This window comes from Panulirus ornatus, chromosome 55 (genome assembly GCF_036320965.1).
Source record: "Panulirus ornatus isolate Po-2019 chromosome 55, ASM3632096v1, whole genome shotgun sequence".
NCBI classification, from domain to species: domain Eukaryota; kingdom Metazoa; phylum Arthropoda; class Malacostraca; order Decapoda; family Palinuridae; genus Panulirus; species Panulirus ornatus.
The window spans coordinates 18,574,857-18,594,855 of NC_092278.1; the positions used below are offsets into that span (position 1 = coordinate 18,574,857).

Genomic DNA, 19,999 nt, shown 5'->3' on the forward strand with positions numbered 1-19,999 from the left:
GAAGAAAAAATAAGAAATATATCCCGAGAACTTTGTGTGCGAGGCATGAAGGTGATGGAAGATCACCAGAACATGAGGACGCTGCTGTGGTGTTGGCCAGATAACACGAGCCGCAGGGACCAGGGAGACATTTCGCTCCTCCTAAACACATGCGGACATAGCGGCCCCCACAGCCTCTTACAGCCGACGTGCAGCAGCAGTCGCCTCGCCTAATTGCACGAGTGAGCACCTCAACCCATCCCGAACGACCATCCCTGAAACAGCCCGACACGTAGCCTTACCAGCTTCAGCCCTTAGACAATGCCTTTTAACAACCCAAACCCAACCACTCACACGACGCCCTCCCCCCCTTTTTTTAGTGTATTTATTTCCGCTTTTGTGTCGAGTTTCGTAAATCGTATCTGTTATTCACATTGCCTGGTGGACCAGAAGCACTTGCGCCAAACCTTTCGCGAAGAACAGACATCGCATGTGCTGCTGCTGGAGTCTTCTAGCAGCAATTTTGATACGGGTTGGGATGTGTTCCGTTAGTTTACGTCGTAGCTGTGTCAGTCCGGCCGTTTGAACAGTAAAATGTCTGGCCTTTGTGTGTGTGTGTGTGTGTGTGGTTGGTTTTCAATCATTGTACGAGTAAGTCCTTCCTGTCCGTTTCCTGATTAGGTTGTGACTGGCATGACAAGTGGGGACAAGATTGGCAGTCGGTTAATGTTGAGGAAAATGCATCCCTTTTCCAGTGACAGCACTATCAGTGGCATCTGTTTGTTGTTGAGGAACACGTAGAGCCTTACCGGTCGGGTCCTGAGAACTCATTATGCTTCTATCTGTACCTGGTGGTTGCGCTTCCTCAAGCCTGATTGGACATATCTTCTGTGATCTGACGGCAGTGTAGATCTGCAGCCTAGATATGTCGGCCGACTTGCTGCTGGTCATCGAAGTAGTTTTACCCGTAAAAATTAGCTGACCACTCGTGTTACCTCCAGCCTCATGAGCACGACGGTATGACCCTCCGGTGTATATGATGATGACCTGGCCTTTGACTTTAACCCTTAAGGGTCGAGTTAAAGTCCGGGTGATCATAGTTACGAGTTCGAGCCGTCGTTCTCAAGAGCCCTTGCGTCGTGCTGAAGGATCGTATCGTCTTGCCCAGGAATGGCAGAGTCGTGCTCAAGGGGTAAATTGATGGTGTGTTTCAAATGCGCTTCGCGGTACTGAGAACCTCTGCTGGTAAACATAGTTCGCCTCGTAAGTATCTTGGTTGTTATCCAGTACGGTACCAACCCACTGGAGGATCTGGCATTACAGCAAAGGCCCGTGGGAATGATGTTAGGGTCTTTTAAGACATCGATGGCTGGCCTCTCACGTTTTAGTTCAGTTTCCGTGTGCGCCCAGCATGCCCGGGTTACCTTTGTGGTCGGTTTTCAGACCCCCACGTCAGTTGAAAAGAAACTCTTGTACTTATCGTCAGTTAGATAATGTGTACCTGACATTCAGTGCAGTTCTGGTCCGTGTCTCTTCCTGGGCTACATTGTAGTACATGGTAAAGGCAGATAACAGAAGACCCGATGGTCTATGACGAGGTTTTTAATCTGCTGGATGACAGGAATAGTATCTTAGATTCCTGATTTGTGTACATGGAGAGGGGATAGTAAAGCAAAATGTTCCATACTGGCCACTTCAGCACCACACAACCCCTCCCTCCTGGACCTACAGTATTACAGGTTTGGTCTCTCTGTCAGCCGGAGGCCAGGTACCGGCCGCTGGGATACGCCGGTGATGGTAACTTTTTTTTTTTTCTCTCTCTCTCTTCTCTCGCTCCACTTCTCGTACAGGCATGTACGAAGTTCCCCTTAATTGGTTGACAACCAGATCTCGTTGGGCTACAACGTCGCCGCCGAAAAAAAAAAAGGATAAAGGGATGTTGTTGGATACTTTTTATTTTTTCTTTATGCTTAGTAACGGGGGAAGAAAATGGAAGACGTAACATGGTAGAATGATTAAAGACGGAAATGTCACATAGATGACTTGGTGACAGTGATGAATTTACACGAGTCACACAGTATCTCTGATAAAAAAAAACACACAGCAGCGGTCATATTTTTTTCACTTTATTATCTCTTTTATTTCTATATTTATTTTTACCATGGGGGGACAGTTCCCCAGTGTTTGCGAAGACGAACACGGAGCGCGGTAGAGAGTGTGAGCCAGTTGTTATTATTGCTGGGCTAATACCGTGTCTGTAACACGGGACGGCATTAACCTGGCCATCATGATGATGATGATAATAACTCGCTGCTCCCAAGTGGAGACGAGTCGGTGGGATTTGGTTACTGTCGGTCATGAACTGATGGCCAGGTGACAGAATCTTGATGAGGGACATTTGTGAGCTGGTCGCCTTAAGCGTCCAGCTCATTTACCCACGAGACCGTCCACAGATCTCTCGTAGTTTGTCAGGGAAGTTGTATATCAGTGTCTATGTAAACTTACAGGATACGTAGTTGGGTTTCCATCTCTAGGACACAAGGATTTTACGACGCCCCTTGTCATTTAAACCCCGTTGGCTCCCTGTGGCGGTATATATATGTATATATATTCATTTTTTCCCCCGTATCCCGTAATATACCTTAGAGGTAGTTGTATATAAGAACCGGACGTTATCAATATAGGATCTACGTAAGATCAAATTAAAAAGGAAGCCGTAGGGGGGCCCGTCGGAGAGGCTACGAAGGGCCCGACAGACAAAGACGTTGGGCCTGTTTTGGGACGGCAGACACCCCGGTATCGACTTCTTGCATTCCTGAGGTGATGGTGAGGCTGATGTGGTAGACAAGCCATAATTAGTCTGAACCGAGATTAATGAAGGGAAAAAAAATATTAAACCAGTACAGTGACTACCCCTTTAATCCGGTCTTGCGCCCACGAAGGCGACTAAGCAAATAAAAGCGTTAATACGCGATTCGGTGCAGTTTTAAGCCCTGAACTGACCATCATCACGATCAAAGAAGACGTCTCCCATCTTGGCGGGAAGACAAGTAGTTATGCGTTTTATTCCCGTACATGGCGGGTTCTCTCTGACTAGTTTTTGTATGGCGTCTTAATCTCCTGATGTGTCTGGCAAAGCTCTCTCGGCCGTGTACGGGAGGATAAGCGGCGTAAACAGCCGAGGCGAAACGTCATCCCAATAAAAATCATGATCTCAATAAAGTCTGGTGCCTGATCGCTCTCGCTTGCTAGGTCCCGCGGGCTGCGCGTTGAGGTACGACGCACGTCGTCCGCCGTGCCAGACGCATGACCAAAGGCCCCGTGTAAAGAAGCCAACTAGCATTGCCCCACTAGAAAGACTTGGCTGTCGGGTGCACTGTGTGCCTCACAAATTCATCCCACTGAATCCTTCAGCGAGTCGGAACACATTACTGGTGTTAGGAGCTGGTCACCATATTGCACCACTGCTGGCTGGTCTGTCGGAAGAAAGGGAATTCCACGGTTTTTTTTCAGTTCTTTAATATCAGGTCACTGAGGTTTATGTCGTCCTGATGGTATGTGGCGCCTCATGGTGATGGTCAACAGAGACCTGAATTTCTGTTTGGTCTGTGGTTCTGTGTCTTTAGCTTCTTTGTGAGTGTGATCTGTAGGTCTGTTGGGGGATTCGAAGTGGGGATTCGTAGTGAATCGTATAGAAGACTGGGCCCAGGGGTATATAGAGGACTTCCCACCTTTTCTTTCCCTTTTGTTGGTCCTGTGGGATTGAGGGGCAGTTGATCTATCCCTCACACTACACTCATGCTTGGAATGCCCATCCGAGGTTAGAGAGTGTCGACGGGATCTCGCTATCCTTTCTTAGACTACGGTACGAGGGAAATGGGAGTCGAACCCTGAACATCCCCTACCCTGGTTCTTATAGTTCCGAGGGGAGATGAGGGAGAGCCTCTTCACTCCCCTCCCCCAGTACAAAGGTAATGGAAAATTAGTCTTATTGCATCAAAACATGTCTTAGTGCAGACGACCACACACTTCTTTATCTTGTTTCCCCTGTGATAATGACTTGTTCAGTCTTGTTCTTCGCCGCTGACGGCACTTGTTCTAGCTAAGTTTCCCCTCATTGTACTGACTTCCCCTGTTCTCATGTCCACAGCGGAGTTCGGGGTCGGGTTCAAGCGATGGCCCGCCGCGGAGGTGGTAGCCAAGCCGGGATCGCAGGTGAGGCTCCCTTGCGCCACCAATGTGACGGCGGACAAGATCTCCTGGCAGTACAACCACCACTTTCTGCTGGCGCCCGTCTTGCCCTACACCGCCCACGCCACCAAGCCACCGCCCTTCTTCGTGCAAGAGACGGAGGACGGGAGCGAGCTGGTGCTGAACCTGTCTCGCCGCGAGGGACAGTACCGGCACCAATTAGGTCTCTACCAGGTAATGCTCTTCCTTTGGTACTTCAATGATGGGGTTTTATTGGGTCATTCATACAGTGGGATCATGTGGGTATTATGGCCGGCGCCCGCATCTGCCCACAGGGCGCAGGCTGTATGTAACTGCCTCTCGTCTGAGTCGAACCCCATGAGCCCCGAGACTACAACACCTTGAGCGGTGCGGTATGATCCTCGGGTATTATATGTGACCTGGCGTTTGACCTGACCTAACAGGATCAGGTCGTAGACAAGGACATCATACCCAAGGACCATACCTTCCGACGCAAGAGGTTAATATCGGACTTGAATTATCACAACCATTGACGTGTAAGTTTGTACCAGCCGCCACTAGATGCCTCACCACTCGCTGCTGCTGCAGTTCATTTTAGTATATTCACCACAATAATGAAGTGGGAGGTACGCGCCGAGAATATCGCCTGCACCAGACGCAACGGTGAGGCACGCTAGCATCTCCTCGGGTCATGTATAATGTATGACCAGTACGCCAGCGTGATTATACCTGCCGTCGAGATACGGCTGGAGGAGGTTAAGGAAGAGATGCTTTACATAGGTTTTAACGGTATGGCTAAGGTGACGACGGGGCGGTTGATTTGCTGGTCGCAACAATGTGGCCGGAGGTAACGCGCTAGGAACACTTTCTCATGATAGCGGACAATGGGTCACGCCTTCGTGCTTAAGAGTCGTACCGTCGTGCTCAAGGGCCGCACCGTCGTGCTCAAGGGCCGTACCGTCGTGTTTACTAGGCCAGAACATGAATCAGGCAGGTTATGGACATCAGCTACCGTCCTCAACCGTGGCTCGTAACGATGCCGATGATGGAGGGCCATTTGGACCCCAGGAGACACCCGGAGATACGACCCAGCATCATCAGACCGTAACAGGACGGTAACGGTGCTGAGCCCTCATGGGAGGAAGATCACTCATCATTGGGAAAGCAGGACACCTTTATTACAGCAGACTTGGAACCTCTTTGTCCGGGAGGTAATTTACTTCGGTTGGCTGGAGAGCGAGAGAGAGAGAGAGAGAGAGAGAGAGAGAGAGAGAGAGAGAGAGAGAGAGAGAGAGAGACTTTACCTCACTGCCCTCCCCTTAACGTTTTCTTACGGCAATGATAAACGTCACGGAGGATGTTCCCGAGCTGGAGAACTCCGTCAGTCGAAGTGAATCGACAATTTGTCATGTCAGCGGTCGTCGGTAGGTCTGGTTCATGATTACCACCATTAATCATTTATAATGAGATACGAAGTTGCCTCTCGTGATTGTCATGTACCTGCTCTCAAGACGCTTGCCGGCCATTTGTCAACCAGACTCAACATACACAGATGCCATTTGTCAGAGAAACTCATGCATGTGCGTTGATTGATCACTGAACAGTGACGAGGCATTACTTGATCGGTGTCCACGAGATTAAAACACTATTTCCCTGTCAGAATTCATCCCTGACAAATCCCAACCGTCCATGGCCATGTCGGAGACAGATCTTGTGTACTCTAAGTTAAGACGTGAGAGAAATTCCATCGGTATTTACTCTGATGATAAAGGTGATAAACAGTGAAATTGTTTACCACCTTTATCGACTGAAGTAATTTGGGATCAGTATATTGCCGGTCCAATGCCATAATGGCGTCACGCTTGACAATCACTGTACCCACTCACTCACTCACTCACTCACTCACTCACCCCTCTTATCCTATATCCAAACTTCCTCCCTGATATGGCTCAGGAGTGTACACACCTTCACAGTGTCACACCACTCCTGGATTATTCTCCTGCACACTCAAGTTGATCGATCGCCTTCGATTGACGTCCCTGTTTTCACATTCTCAGTCTTTCTCAAAAGGAATTCACTCCTGCTCGGTATCATTGTGCTCAGAAATACAGTGATCCTTCGTCTGTCCCTCATGGTATCTATCCCTCTCGTTTGCTGTGTATCTGTTCTCCTCTTATCTCGTATCAGGTTACTGTCTGTTTCCTCTGCTGATACTAGACCATATTTGTTGTTGTATGGTAACATCACCCATCACAAGGTAGACGTAATTGCCGGGTTAGGGATCGTGCAGGGATGATTTTCAGCCCCACCGTCTCTCATAGATGACCACTTGGAATGACTGGCAGAACTAAGGCTCACGACTGGATCAGAGATGGGAGAGATAGCTGGATATCATAGAGATTGCTGGAGGTCATGAATTACACATGGAAGAGACCCTGGAAGTCTTGGTTCCCAGTCTACATACAACAATTACTCCCTTTCGTCATGACGGACATGGCCTTTTGTGAAATAAGGTCATTGATATGAACACAATGTCATAGATAAAGTAAAAGGAAACAAGTGTCAGTATCTGGGGAATGAACCAGTTCATCTATCATCGAACGGAAACATAAGGTGTTCCATTCGAGGATGACGAGCCCTCAAGTGTACAGATATCTACAAAGTGCATCTGAGCTGCCATGTTGTGAATGGTAACATGCAGCTTTTCTGGGAATGTAATCTTTGTTGGGATCCCCAGCTCCATCCATGCCGGTTGGCAAAGCCAGTGACTTTCATTTCCCTAGAGGATGGGCATGTAACTCTCTGCATCACTCTCCTAATCCCCTCCAACATACCGCCTGTGCAGAACTCTTACGTACGTGTCTGCGATTACCACCCTACTTATGTTATCTTAGGTCTCTTGCCCCGAGGCACACACTGGAAGATGCTCCACGCTTGTGACACGCCTGCTTCACAACACCCACCCGTGATGGGGACGATTTACGCTTCTCATTGTGATCATCACTCTTGGACGTCGCACAGGTCACCATCATCATCATTACCATCATCATCATCATCATCCAAGGTTATCACATCATTTCTCATCACTTGGCTTTGACTTGCATAATCCTGTATAACCTTCACAGGCTGTTGAATATATTTTTGTTCACTTCTCGTCGTGTTGACCTTGGTCATGTTAACTAGGGGTCAACACACATGTCTCCTCTAAGCTTATACCTACACCATCTTACTTGTGTCTATCATAATTATTTTCCTCAATGCTTGGCTTGACACAGCCATTTACCTCACATGACCCAGGCATGAAGTGTTCTGTTGGTAACCATTGTTTTTTACGTGACCCAGGTCAGGTCAGGTAGTCATCTGCCCATTATGTAATCCACGTGATCATCTCCTGCAGTGTGTGGCATGGTTCGGGGCCATCGCCCTCACGTCCCTACCTGGGCGGCTGTCAGCAACTGTGTTGGAGCCCTTCGCGGACGGTGGCTCGCGGGTGGAGGTGAGTGTGCTGGAAGGCGGGTCGGCTAGGGTGGAGTGCGGTGCCCCGACTTCAGTACCCGAGGCTGAGATCAGCTTCTTCAGGGACGGCGTCCTCCTCAACACCACCCACGACCCAGGTGAGGAACTTCGCTCGCCACACCGCCTGCGTTTTGACCTTACCTTGACGGACTTGGGTCACTACACCCTCGATGCCACACTGTCTCTTGTTGAAGATATGTTTGACCTTAACCTAATGGATTAGGTCAAAGGCCTTCTTCACTACACCCGCTGTCTCTTGGTAAAGATGTATGTGACCTATGCACCTATATTCCATTATCAAGGTGAGGGGGGGGGGGTGCTGTTCGAAGGAAGGTATGAAAAGATAGCAAGTGGGACACATTTACGGGTACTCCACTTACAAAAGTCTTATATGCTCATGTAAATTCCATCATTCGCATTGATATTTTGGACCCACACCCAATACTGATTTCCGGGAATCTTTGATTTTAAGGCTTAGAGTATGTCTTCCGCCAAAAGACATATATTTTTCTTTTTCTCCTTTCCAGCAGTCTCTCTGTATCTCTGACACCCGTTCCTTCGGTAACTCCCACCGAGGGAGTGGTCACTGTAAAAGATCCCTCACTTCTTCCTGCCCTTACATACTACCTCCGTAGCATACACGATTCCATGCATTCACCCTCCATTTATCTCCAGTACTGTTCCACTCTATTTTCCCATGTCACAGGTTCCCCCCCAACCCGTGATTTTTTAAAGACGAGTAGCTCAAACATATCAAGAGACAGTGAAGTCGAAGGTGTGGTGAAAATGAGGCTTCGTGAGGTTGGTTTCTGGCCTGATCCATAAGGATAAGATCAAAGGCCGATGGTGTCAAGGGTGTATCGATGTGCGTATGGTAAAAGCACCATAGCAAGAGTGTAGTGAAGATAAAGAGTGTGGTAGTATAGTGAAGATGAGGGTGTGGCAGTGTAGTGAAGATGGTCTTTAACCTAAACTGGAAGGCTGTTTTAACGAAGTTTGGTGAAAGTGAGTGTTCTGTAGACGAGGGGTGTAATGAAGAGGAAGGTGTAGTGAATTTAAGGGTAGAATAAAGGTAGAGAGTTATGTGAAGATGATCGTTGGTCCGACGCGTGAGGGTCAGGTCAACGGCCAGGTCAAAGTCCTTGGAAAAGAACATGGTTGATTGACGGGGCAGTGAAGCTGGGCTGGTGATGTCTCCTGTCATTGTGAACTTGCTGCAAATGTTGACGCGTTTAGTTCATAATGTTTTTTTTTATGTTAAACACTGGTTTATCTTAAATGACCGTAGCAGTAAACCAATTTCTACAGTTGATAGTACACCAACTTCAGTCATTGCTGTACTATACCACCTTCACTAGTACATCTTCAGCTGCTGAAGTACTAGAAATTAGACTGAAACATAGAATTGACTTCAGCAGTTGAAGCAATTAACCATCCTCAACAATTGAAATAATTAACCAGCTTCAGCATTCGAAACGCTCGACTAACTTCCAACAAGTGAAGCACTGAACCAGTTTCAGAAATGATTATTGAAACACAAATCCTATTGGTTGTGTACTGTGTGGATTATAAACAGCATTTTAATTAAGGGAACACGTGTAAGGGAAATTTGCTTTTAATTTACAACTCCCGATATGTTATCGTGGTGATAAATTTCTTCTCATTACCTCGCTGTGGCAGCGTATCGCCTGACGCCCCATGGAGACCTACTCATCCTGGACGTGGGCGACTGGGCAGCCGGGGAATACTCCTGCAGCGCCCGCAACCCCGTCCTGCAGGAGAGCGTGGCTCTGAGCACCCGCACCCTCCTGATGGTGGTGGCCAGGACCGAGGACACCCCCGCCGCGGCCCCGGAGTTCGTCACGCTGCGCACAGACTACACGGAGCACACAGGTAAGAAGTCCTGGGGTGGAGGAGGAGTGGTGATGAAAAAACAGGTGAGGGGGTATTGCATCGCCTTGGGGACGCCTGCTGCTAAACAACGTTTGTTCGTGCAGGTGAAAAGCAATAATAAGACCTGATGATGGTTCGGATTGTTGCCCCACACACGTGTGTGTTGGCACAGCCAAGATTGACCTCATATTTAGTGGAGGGTTGTATTGTGTATGATTGTAATATATATGTCCTGAAAGACTTTAGGTTGTCTATATGTTTTTAATTGTTTTTGTCGAAATTGGTTCATAGAACAGAATTTTCAGACTTATATGTTTCGTTCAAGGTGAGTTAATGGTTTTAGTTGGAGAAGTGTGGCAGAGGTGGAATATAAAATGAGATGTGGTTCTGTATCCAGGGTCGAGACTGACCTAGTCCATCGTTTTGTGTCACCTTAAACAGGAATATCATTTTCATGAGTATTATATACCATTGTGTCGAAGAACAGTAAGTTGTAGTAGACCATGTTGGTCATCAGGTAGTGTAGACAGTGTCACTCCTTCACTTGCTGGTCCTCTCATCTCATACCCTCTCTCTCTCCCTCCTCACTCGCTGATGAGGCACCCTGGTCTCTTATGGCACCCAAGATTTTAAAATTCTGTGACACACTTGTAGCTTCGATTATTTGAGCCCTTTGAAGCTTTTGCGGTTTAAACGAGACGATGTATTGTCTTAAAAATAAAAGTCTCAGATATACGTATAAAGATTGTTTACGTGTAGCGAAATAGTGTGAAATGAAGCTCTTTACTTGAGCAGCTGTCATAGGTCGGGACTCGTGTGAGTATTATAGATGACCAGATATCAAGGTTGGAAAACTATCGAGTGGTTTTGGAACAGATGAAGTCCAAGTAAAAGTTTACTTCGTCCTAGAACAACTAGAGCAAAGTTGCCCAGTCTATAGCTTCTAGTTACGCTGACTCAGTCTAAAGCTCCTAGTAACTTACGTTGACTCAATCTATTGCTCGTAGTAACTCACGTTGACTAAGTTTGGTTAGTTGTGAACAGGAAGTTTTTCAAATGATTTGGTTGCACAGTGCCCTTACATAGCGTTGTTGTTGCCTATAACCGTATCACTTGAGTGTTTACAGTGAATGGATATGGTCATGACCGTACAAATGTGTGTGTGTGTGTGTGTGTGTGTGTGTGTGTGTGTGTGTGTGTGTGTGTGTGTGGCTTAACTGCACGGATACTTTGAATCAGATTATCGACCAGATTACGAAGCTGTTCTTCAAATAATTGGTTCCACAAGGCACTTCCAAGCCGCGCTCCCTTGCGTGTGTCCGTCCTCCCGCTCGAGTCTTTGAGAGCAGGTAAATATAGCGTGAACGCACAGATATGTGTGTGGTTTATCAGCCCAGGTAGTCTGGACCAGATCGAGAAGCTTGTACAATTACAGGTTAATGCTAGAGTAGGTAGCGTTAACCGGTGCAGATAGCACGGCGGAGCGCGGACAGCGGCAGCGGTGAGGCGGCACATACTACCAGTTAATAAGGCCATTTAGCAGCGGATATAAGCGAGCGGCGTGACGCATACGTACAGCCGTGGATGATACACATTATGGGCGGGTTCACTCTAAACACGACACTTAATTGAGTCTAATTGCAGATCATGGGGTTGGAGTGGACCGGCAGGCACCCCGACCATCCTGGTCGGCTGGGTAGTGCTGACTGCTCCCGTCGTCTTAGGGTGAGGTGGAGTGTGTGTGTGTGTGTGTGTGTGAGAGTGAGGCCATCTTACAGATGTCTGTGGGAGTGTGGAGATCTGTGGGGAGTGTTTGTGGGAGGCTGGATGCCCACAGAACGGTGTACGTCATCGCGTGTGGGTTATATTTCCCATAAAAGAGTGAGATAGATTTTTTTATCAATTATTTTGGCGCGGCAACGTTCTATGATGGACACATATTGTACGATGGGACGTTACCATATAGGATCTACACCTGCTGGAGGGGTGGGTTTGCCTCCTCTCATATGACTCCAGACTCTGCTGGAGCTTATTTTAACTGTCGTCAGGGGAGAGAGTAACCAGTTTAAAGTGATTGGCTGGTTAGTGGGGTATGTTTGACACGACCATTATGGGGTGGCTTAGAGTAAGGCCCGTCACGCATTCCCATTTGCATCTTAATGGGCTGCATTCCTGCCTTCTCCTCCTGCACGCAACAGCTGTTACATGTGACGGTGAGCAACAGCTGAGTGGGTGATTCCAAGGTGATATATGTCCTCTCCTCACTCGTCGTGTGTCGTGAGCTGACTGGAAAGTATGGCACGTATCTAATCCAAAGTGCGCCTGTGTGCATGACTTGAGTATGGCACGAGATGCCGGTTGTAGTGGAGAGTTGGCGGCGCTGAGGAAGACAATATTCTCGGAGATCACGGCACAGGAGGGTCTGGTGTGTTGTGAGTTGACACCGCGGGATGGTTAACGTTGAGAGCTCACTCCACAGGAGGGGTTGGTTTCTTCTGCCTAGCCACTGGTAGGGCCCGGAGGTGACCACTGGTCAAGCGTGGCTGGGGTTCTTGACAATGACAGCCCTTTCTTGGGGCGCAGGTCCGGCGTGTGTACTCGGGGTGCCATTATTGGCACAGGTCGGGTATGTGGTCATGGGTTTACCTGCCATTACTGGCACAGGTCGGGTGTGTGTTCACGAGGCCCCATTACTGGCATAGGTCGGGTATGCGCGTTGCTGTGGAGTGCGTGAGCACCTTTTAGATGTGTGTGTGTGTGTGTGTGTGTGTGTGTGTGTGTGTGTGTGTGAGTGTGTGTGTTTGTGTGTGTGTGTGTGTGTGTGTGTGTGTGTGTAAAGTGAGACGCGTGTCAGCCAGTGTGATGAAGTCACTGTTGGTGGTGAGGTTGCCTCGGGTCTTGCCACAAGACCCCCACACTGACTCACCCTGCCTCGGGGAGGGCCCGGCCCCCCCGGTAACTTATTAGCATGTTCATAATGAAGCGAGCGCCGTCCATTATGTGGTATAATGGTAATTAGTGAAGACGTTGGTCCAGGGATAAGATCTTATCACTGCCGGATCAGGGGTGGTCGAAGAATTTTACTTAATTAACATAATTTTCCCCCCTCCGATCATTAACATAATTCTCTGCATTATTTTGACAAACCCCGAAGATAGATATGCGCGTATAAGGAAGACTTTATATTTTTTTGTGCCGTATTGTATGACGGTAAGAGAATACGTGCACCAGGGGATGGTAGGGGAGGTGATGGCTGCTGGCTGTGGTGTTGTGGTGACGACGATGACTAAGGAACGCTAGGGTATAGTGAAGGTTGAGACTATATATATATATATATATATATATATATATATATATATATATATATATATATATATATTTTTTTTTTTTTTTCAAAAAAAAAATATATATATATATATATATATATATATATATATATATATATATATATATATATATATATATATATATATATATATATATATATATCCAGCATAATCATGTGTATATGTCTGTGTGTTTATATATATGTATACGTTGAGATGTATAGGTATATATATTTGCGTGTGTGGACGTGTATGTATATGCATGTGTATGTGGGAGGGTTGGGCCATTCTTTCGTCTGTTTCCTTGCGCTACCTCGCTAACGCGGGAGACAGCGACAAAGCAAAATAAATAAAAATGAATAGATAATCAGCGAGATACCTGCGATAATTTTCCTTTTTAGAGATTTTCTCATCACTATATTAGAACCCTTTCCTTCCCTTGACCTCGAACTAGGCTTAATGGCGAGCCAGATGTAGGCATTGCTCATCAGTCCCCATGTTAAGTACGTACATGAGTCTGGACGCTCAAGGGGGATCGCCCTGCACAGTAGGATGTTGCCTAAACCATCTGGCCTGAGAGGAGAACCCACTGACCTGCACCAGCTGTGAACAGGATGAGCACATTGGAAAAGGTAGTCAGGATCCTTCAGAATATACAGGCGCCTCCCAGTCCCCACCAGAACATCATGGGGGTATGTTTGAGGCTCACACAGCAAGCTTACGTGCCTCGTGTCTTTTATGTTGATGATGTTGCTCGCTGGATCTGTATCCCGTTCGTTCGTACAATCACCCACTAAACTCACTCGTAGCCACACACTGGCGTAGGCTCGAGTGTGTGTGTGTGTGTGTGTGTGTGTGTGTGTGTGTGTGTGTGTGTGTGTGTGTGTGTGTGGGAGTAAAAACATGATGCATGGATACAACGTCAAGAGACGAGGCAACTCGAGTGTAAAACTCTTACCTCGTTACACTCAAATAGCACACACACACACACACACACACACACACACACACACACACACACACACACACACACACAACAGTTACACGTAACAGCACTACGCACACAGACCGTATAGCACACACACACACACACACACACACACACACACACACACACACACACACACGTAACAGCAGTACGCACACAGACCGTATAGCACACACACACACACACACACACACACACACACACACACACACACACACACACGTAACAGCACTACGCACACAGACCGTATAGCACACACACACACACACACACACACACACGTAACAGCAGTACGCACACAGACCGTATAGCACACACACACACACACACACACACACACACACACAACAGTTACACGTAACAGCACTACGCACACAGACCGTATAGCACACACACACACACACACACACACACACACACACACACACGTAACAGCACTACGCACACAGACCGTATAGCACACACACACACACACACACACACACACACACACACACACACAACAGTTACACGTAACAGCTCTACGCACACAGACCGTATAGCACACACACACACACACACACACACACACAACAGTTACACGTAACAGCACTACGCACACAGACCGTATAGCACACACACACACACACACACACACACACACACACACACACACACACACACACGGTAGCCAAGTGGTTGATCTCATCACCATAATTCAACCATAACCACGGCTGTAAAGTACCCCCCTCCCCCCCCCTCTCCCCTTTCCCATAGCAACGTGAGAGATAGATAAAGCGAAAGATGAGAAGAGGAGGAAAAAAAAAAAAGTGAATCGTATGATTGAACGTTAATACTCCTCCCTCATGGTCGATACGATTGGCCAGTTAGGTTGGAGTTACCGCCCATACCCTGAATAGGTAATGAGGTATGGGAAATGACCGCCTCATGATGCTTAACTGGGTTATCAGCAGTCAGTGGAGATCGTCAGGTGAGTGATATGTGTGAGCCCCCCAAGTACCACAGTTAGCTGAGGCGCACGTCGCCATAGGGGTCGGTTACCGGTGAAATTTCAATTAAATTCGGTGTTATTTACGACCGCCGCGGTATTGGTGGCATAGCATTATATTGTATGCGCAGTTTACTGTTCTTTCCCCCCCCCCCCTCCTCGTCTCACTCCTGCTCCAGCTAATGATATTCTCCTTTCTCGTTATTATTCTCCGCTAATTGCTCATTCTGATCTGAATGTGAGATTACTAATTGTATCGGAAATCGAATCGTGTTCGAGGGTGATGACTGCATCGCTTATGTGCCTATAGATGATCCTTACTGTCTTAAAAAGACTTTTGAGCAGCGGACCCTTTTTTTGTGTTACTGAATGGTATTGGAAACTCTCCGGGAATACAAGACATGGGGCCATATCTTCACCTGTCAGACATGGGGTCATATCTTACACCCGTCAGACATGGGGCCATATCATACACCCATCAGACATAGGGCCATATCTTACACCCGTCAGACATGGGGCCATATCTTACACCCATCAGACATGGGGCCATATCTTACACCCATCAGACATGGGGCCATATCTTCACCCGTCAGACATAGGGCCATATCTTACATCCGTCAGACATGGGGCCATATCTTCACCCGTCAGACATGGGGCCATATCTTACATCCGTCAGACATAGGGCTATATCTTCACCCGTCAGACATGGGGCCTTATCTTACATCCGTCAGACATGGGGCCATACCTTACACCCGCAGACATAGGGCCATATCTTACACCCATCAGACATAGGGCCATATCTTACACCCATCAGACATGGGGCTATATCTTACATCCGTCAGACACAGGGCCATACCTTACACCCGCCAGACATAGGGCCATATCTTCACCCGTCAGACATAGGGCCATATCGTCACCCGTCAGACATAGGGCCATATCTTCACCCGTCAGATGCGCAACATTTAGTTCAGTCGTGACGCGTTATGACGAGCGCTACTCTCACAGTGCCACGGTCCCGGTGTGAGCAGTGAAGGGTGTGAGGATCCTCGTTGCCCCCTCGTAGATTCTTGAGGCCCTCGCCTCTCACGCACCTCGTTAATGTAACAGATCGTCGGAGGAAAAAGAGGCAGTGGAGATAAAGTAGTGCCTCGCTCAGGTGTTGCTCACGAAATGTGACGAATATCTTCCATGTTCCTGAGACATTCGAATATTCTCACTTCTATAAGGTTCATATCTTGCCATGTTTCTTTTTTTTATTCTATTTAGCCTCTTTATTTTTTGTTCATATTTACGTTTTTCCCTCCTGACGTCATGGAACTGGCGGGGGACGCAAGGCTAAGGCGCCAGAGAACTCTGCGGTTCGTCTCTGCCGTACTTTAGATCTTGGGAAACGAGATGGGTGTTTTCTATTGCCTCGCTCCGTCGGGGGAAATTGGTTGTACTGTCTTGCCGAGGGATGGTAACGTCGTGCTTGAGGATCTTATCATCCTCGAGGATCGTACTGTCGTTCTCTAGGATCGTACCGTCGTGCTCTCAAGGATCGTACGGTCGTGCTCAAGGATCGTACCGTCGTGCTCAAGGATCGTACCAGCCTTCGTGCTTAAGGATCGTACCAGCCTTCGTGCTCAAGGATCGTACCGTCGTGCTCAAGGATCGTACCGTCGTGCTCAAGGATCGTACCAGCCTTCGTGCTTAAGGATCGTACCAGCCTACGTGCTCAAGGATCGTACCGTCGTGCTCAAGGATCGTACCGTCGTGCTCAAGGATCGTACCAGCCTTCGTGCTCAAGGATCATACTGTCGTGCTCAAGGATCGTACCAGCCTTCGTGATCAAGGATCGTACCTGCCTTCGTGCTCAAGGATCGTACCGTCGTGCTCAAGGATCGTACCGTCGTGCTCAAGGATCGTACCAGCCTTCATGATCAAGGATCGTACCTGCCTTCGTGCTCAAGGATCGTACCGTCGTGCTCAAGGATCGTACCAGTCTTCGTGCTCAAGGATCGTACCGTCGTGCTCAAGGATCGTACCATCGTGTTCATAATGTTGATGTATATCGAAGATTCAGCGCTTAAAAAAAAAGAAAAAAGAATCACCATCTCTAGTCTAGCCAAGAATATATAGTTCATCCTTAACTCACACCACTAATTCAAGGCCCAACACGATTCTCTCTCTGTCTCTTCTTTCGTGCTCTTATGTTTGTACGAGAACATTTACTGGATGGAGAACGCTAATTGTAGCCTAATTATTGTTGAAAACTGTTAATTGGAGTGGAAGTCGACGTGGCGGTGGCGCGCCCTGAATGTTGATGATAAGGTGCTTGTGAGAGGGGCAGCTGTTGGTCCTGTATACCAACCAGGCTGTTAGGAGAGCAGGACTGGGTGTTAGGGGATGCCACGCTGAGGTGAAGGAGCTGCTCTCTCTCTCTCTCTCTCTCTCTCTCTCTCTCTCTCTCTCTCTCTCTCTCTCTCTCTCTCTCTCTCTCTCTCTCTCTCTCTCTCTCATGCACTTTTGATGACTTAGCAAGGTAGCGTCAGGGGCAAACAGTTAAGCCTTCATGATGGCAAATGAAGAATGAAGAAAGAAATAATGCTTTTAGAAAGTGATGGTACAGGAGGGGAGGATTTTTTTTCGTCGTCGCATTCTACGACACGCAGGCGGTACATGTGTCGTAGGCCTGTGTACTTTATCCCTCTGCACTGAATATCTAAATGCTGATATTATTATTCGTATATATTACTCTGTAAGCAAACGGCACAGCCCTTGAGACACGGAAGTATGACCCCTATGCTCATGAAGGCATGATTTCCAAAAGCATGACAGTACGACTCTTGAGCGCAGCAGTACGACCCTTAAGATACGTTGGTGCGACCTACGTACCGTCGTGCTGTCGGGACTGATATACGTATATATTGACCAATAAGTTCTGGAAGGCTGGTTTACACATGGAACAGTACATGAACGCCATCGGGTCATGATTTGCACAACTTTTACCCTATCTTATAGCGACGAGTAACTCCTTATCGTACAGCGACGAGTAATTCCTTATCGTACAGCGACGAGTAACTCCTTATCGTACAGCGACGAGTAACTCCTTATCGTACAGCGACGAGTAACTCCTTATCGTACAGCGACGAGTAACTCCTTATCGTACAGCGACGAGTAACTCCTTATCGTACAGCGACGAGTAACTCCTTATCGTACAGCGACGAGTAACCTCATATCGTACAGCGACGAGTCACTCCTTATCGTACAGCGACGAGTAACCTCATATCGTACAGCGACGAGTAATTCCTTATCGTACAGCGACGAGTAACTCCTTATCGTACAGCGACGAGTAACTCCTTATCGTACAGCGACGAGTAACTCCTTATCGTACAGCGACGAGTAACCTCATATCGTACAGCGACGAGTAATTCCTTATCGTACAGCGACGAGTAACTCCATATCGTACAGCGACGAGTAACTCCTTATCGTACAGCGACGAGTAACTCCTTATCGTACAGCGACGAGTAACTCCATATCGTACAGCGACGAGTAACTCCTTATCGTACAGCGACGAGTAACTCCATATCGTACAGCGACGAGTAACTCCTTATCGTACAGCGACGAGTAACTCCATATCGTACAGCGACGAGTAACTCCTTATCGTACAGCGACGAGTAACTCCTTATCGTACAGCGACGAGTAACTCCTTATCGTACAGAGTATTGATACTGGGAGAGTCTGTAAAGATAGATAACGTATGACACTTGTGTTACAATGTTCAGAATCTGTGAGAACCTCACCTCGTTCCCCGCAGGCGTCGTCCACGGACGTGTCCGCTCTGGCTAGGGTTCTCCTAGCCACAGACATCCACTGTTGTTGTCCTTCCCAGTATTTCCTGGCCATGGATGTACAAGCGTACAACTGCAGCCCGTCCATGGGTCATCCTCGCCACGGACGTTTCCTAATGGTGCTTTCCGTCCCCCCGTCCGTGCAGTTTTGGGTTGAAGGCGAGTTGAGGCCCCACACACCGCCCATCTCATATCATGCCCAGTCCTCCGCCCGCCACACTGGGGCCTGAATAATCGCACTTGTTACTTTATGGACGTCTAAACTGCATGAGGACAATAGGTAAAGCAGCGGGAGCCGCCACGCTGTGAGAGGTGGCGTGGCGGGGCCCCGGGCACCGCTTACCACACGGGTCGTCATGGTGAGGGACGGTGTCTCGCTAGCCTCCTCCTCCTCCTCCTCCTCCTCCTCCTCCTCCTCCTCTTCCTCCTCCTCTCGTTGATCGCTACCTGGGACCCGAAGTGTCTCGTATGCGTCTGTCGATGTTGTTGCCGACAGCTTGTCCTCTCCTCGACACTGAGACTCTAGCGTTATACAATAGGAAGGTCAGGCAAGCACGGTGACCCGGTGGGGTTAGATTACAGTGACCCGGGTCTGTAACAAGGTAAGTATAGCGACCCGGGAGGTGACCAGTACCACGAACGCCGCTGGTGGGGGTGCCATCAGTACTGTGCCCTTCCATTGTCGCCGTGTGAGTCATACCAATACGCTGTCACTTACGCCTCTGATGCTTCATGCATAGTACAATAGCCAGGATGACCAACATATGTGAGGACCCACGCTGACAGGGGCGTCGCTTGCCTTCTTACCTCCATTGCTTTTGATATCAGCAGCAGCAGCAGGAGGAGGGGTCGATCCTTGATGGGCATGATGTCACCGTCGTCTTCGTCGTGGTCTCGAGCTGCCATGTTGTCGTTACGCTGAGAGGGATGGAACACGACAGAGATGAGACAAAGAGTTAAGATCCGAGGCACAGTAGGGTGTGGGGACGTGGCGGCCATGTTGGTAGGGCGAGAGTGAGTTAGGTCATTACTTAGAGCGGATAAGGCCGTCAATTACCAGGGAAGGCGACGTAACTCACCTGTGACCAGAGTCCTCGTTTGCTGGTCTGCCTTTTGCAGGGGTGTTGTGTGTACTGGTAGTAGGTCTGCTTCTTGCTGGGGGGACGGGTGCTGATGGGTCTGCCTCTTGCTGGGGGACGGGTTCTGGTGGCTCTGCCTCCTATCTGGGGACGGGTGCTGGCCGTTGATGATATGGCCTATAAGG

The 19,999-nt window shown here is 48.3% G+C and overlaps 1 protein-coding gene across 4 annotated transcripts in view; it reads left to right on the forward strand.

Moving 5' to 3' along the window:
- Window positions 1-19,999, forward strand: part of LOC139765490 (interference hedgehog-like) — a 150,324-nt gene that overhangs the window by 107,501 nt on the left and 22,824 nt on the right. For all 4 annotated transcript variants that reach the window (XM_071692921.1, XM_071692922.1, XM_071692923.1 and 1 more), the window contains 3 exons: window positions 4,130-4,404; window positions 7,589-7,805; window positions 9,388-9,600. In XM_071692921.1, coding sequence (XP_071549022.1) covers window positions 4,130-4,404; window positions 7,589-7,805; window positions 9,388-9,600 — 705 coding nt within the window. The remainder of the gene's footprint in view (window positions 1-4,129; window positions 4,405-7,588; window positions 7,806-9,387; window positions 9,601-19,999) is intronic.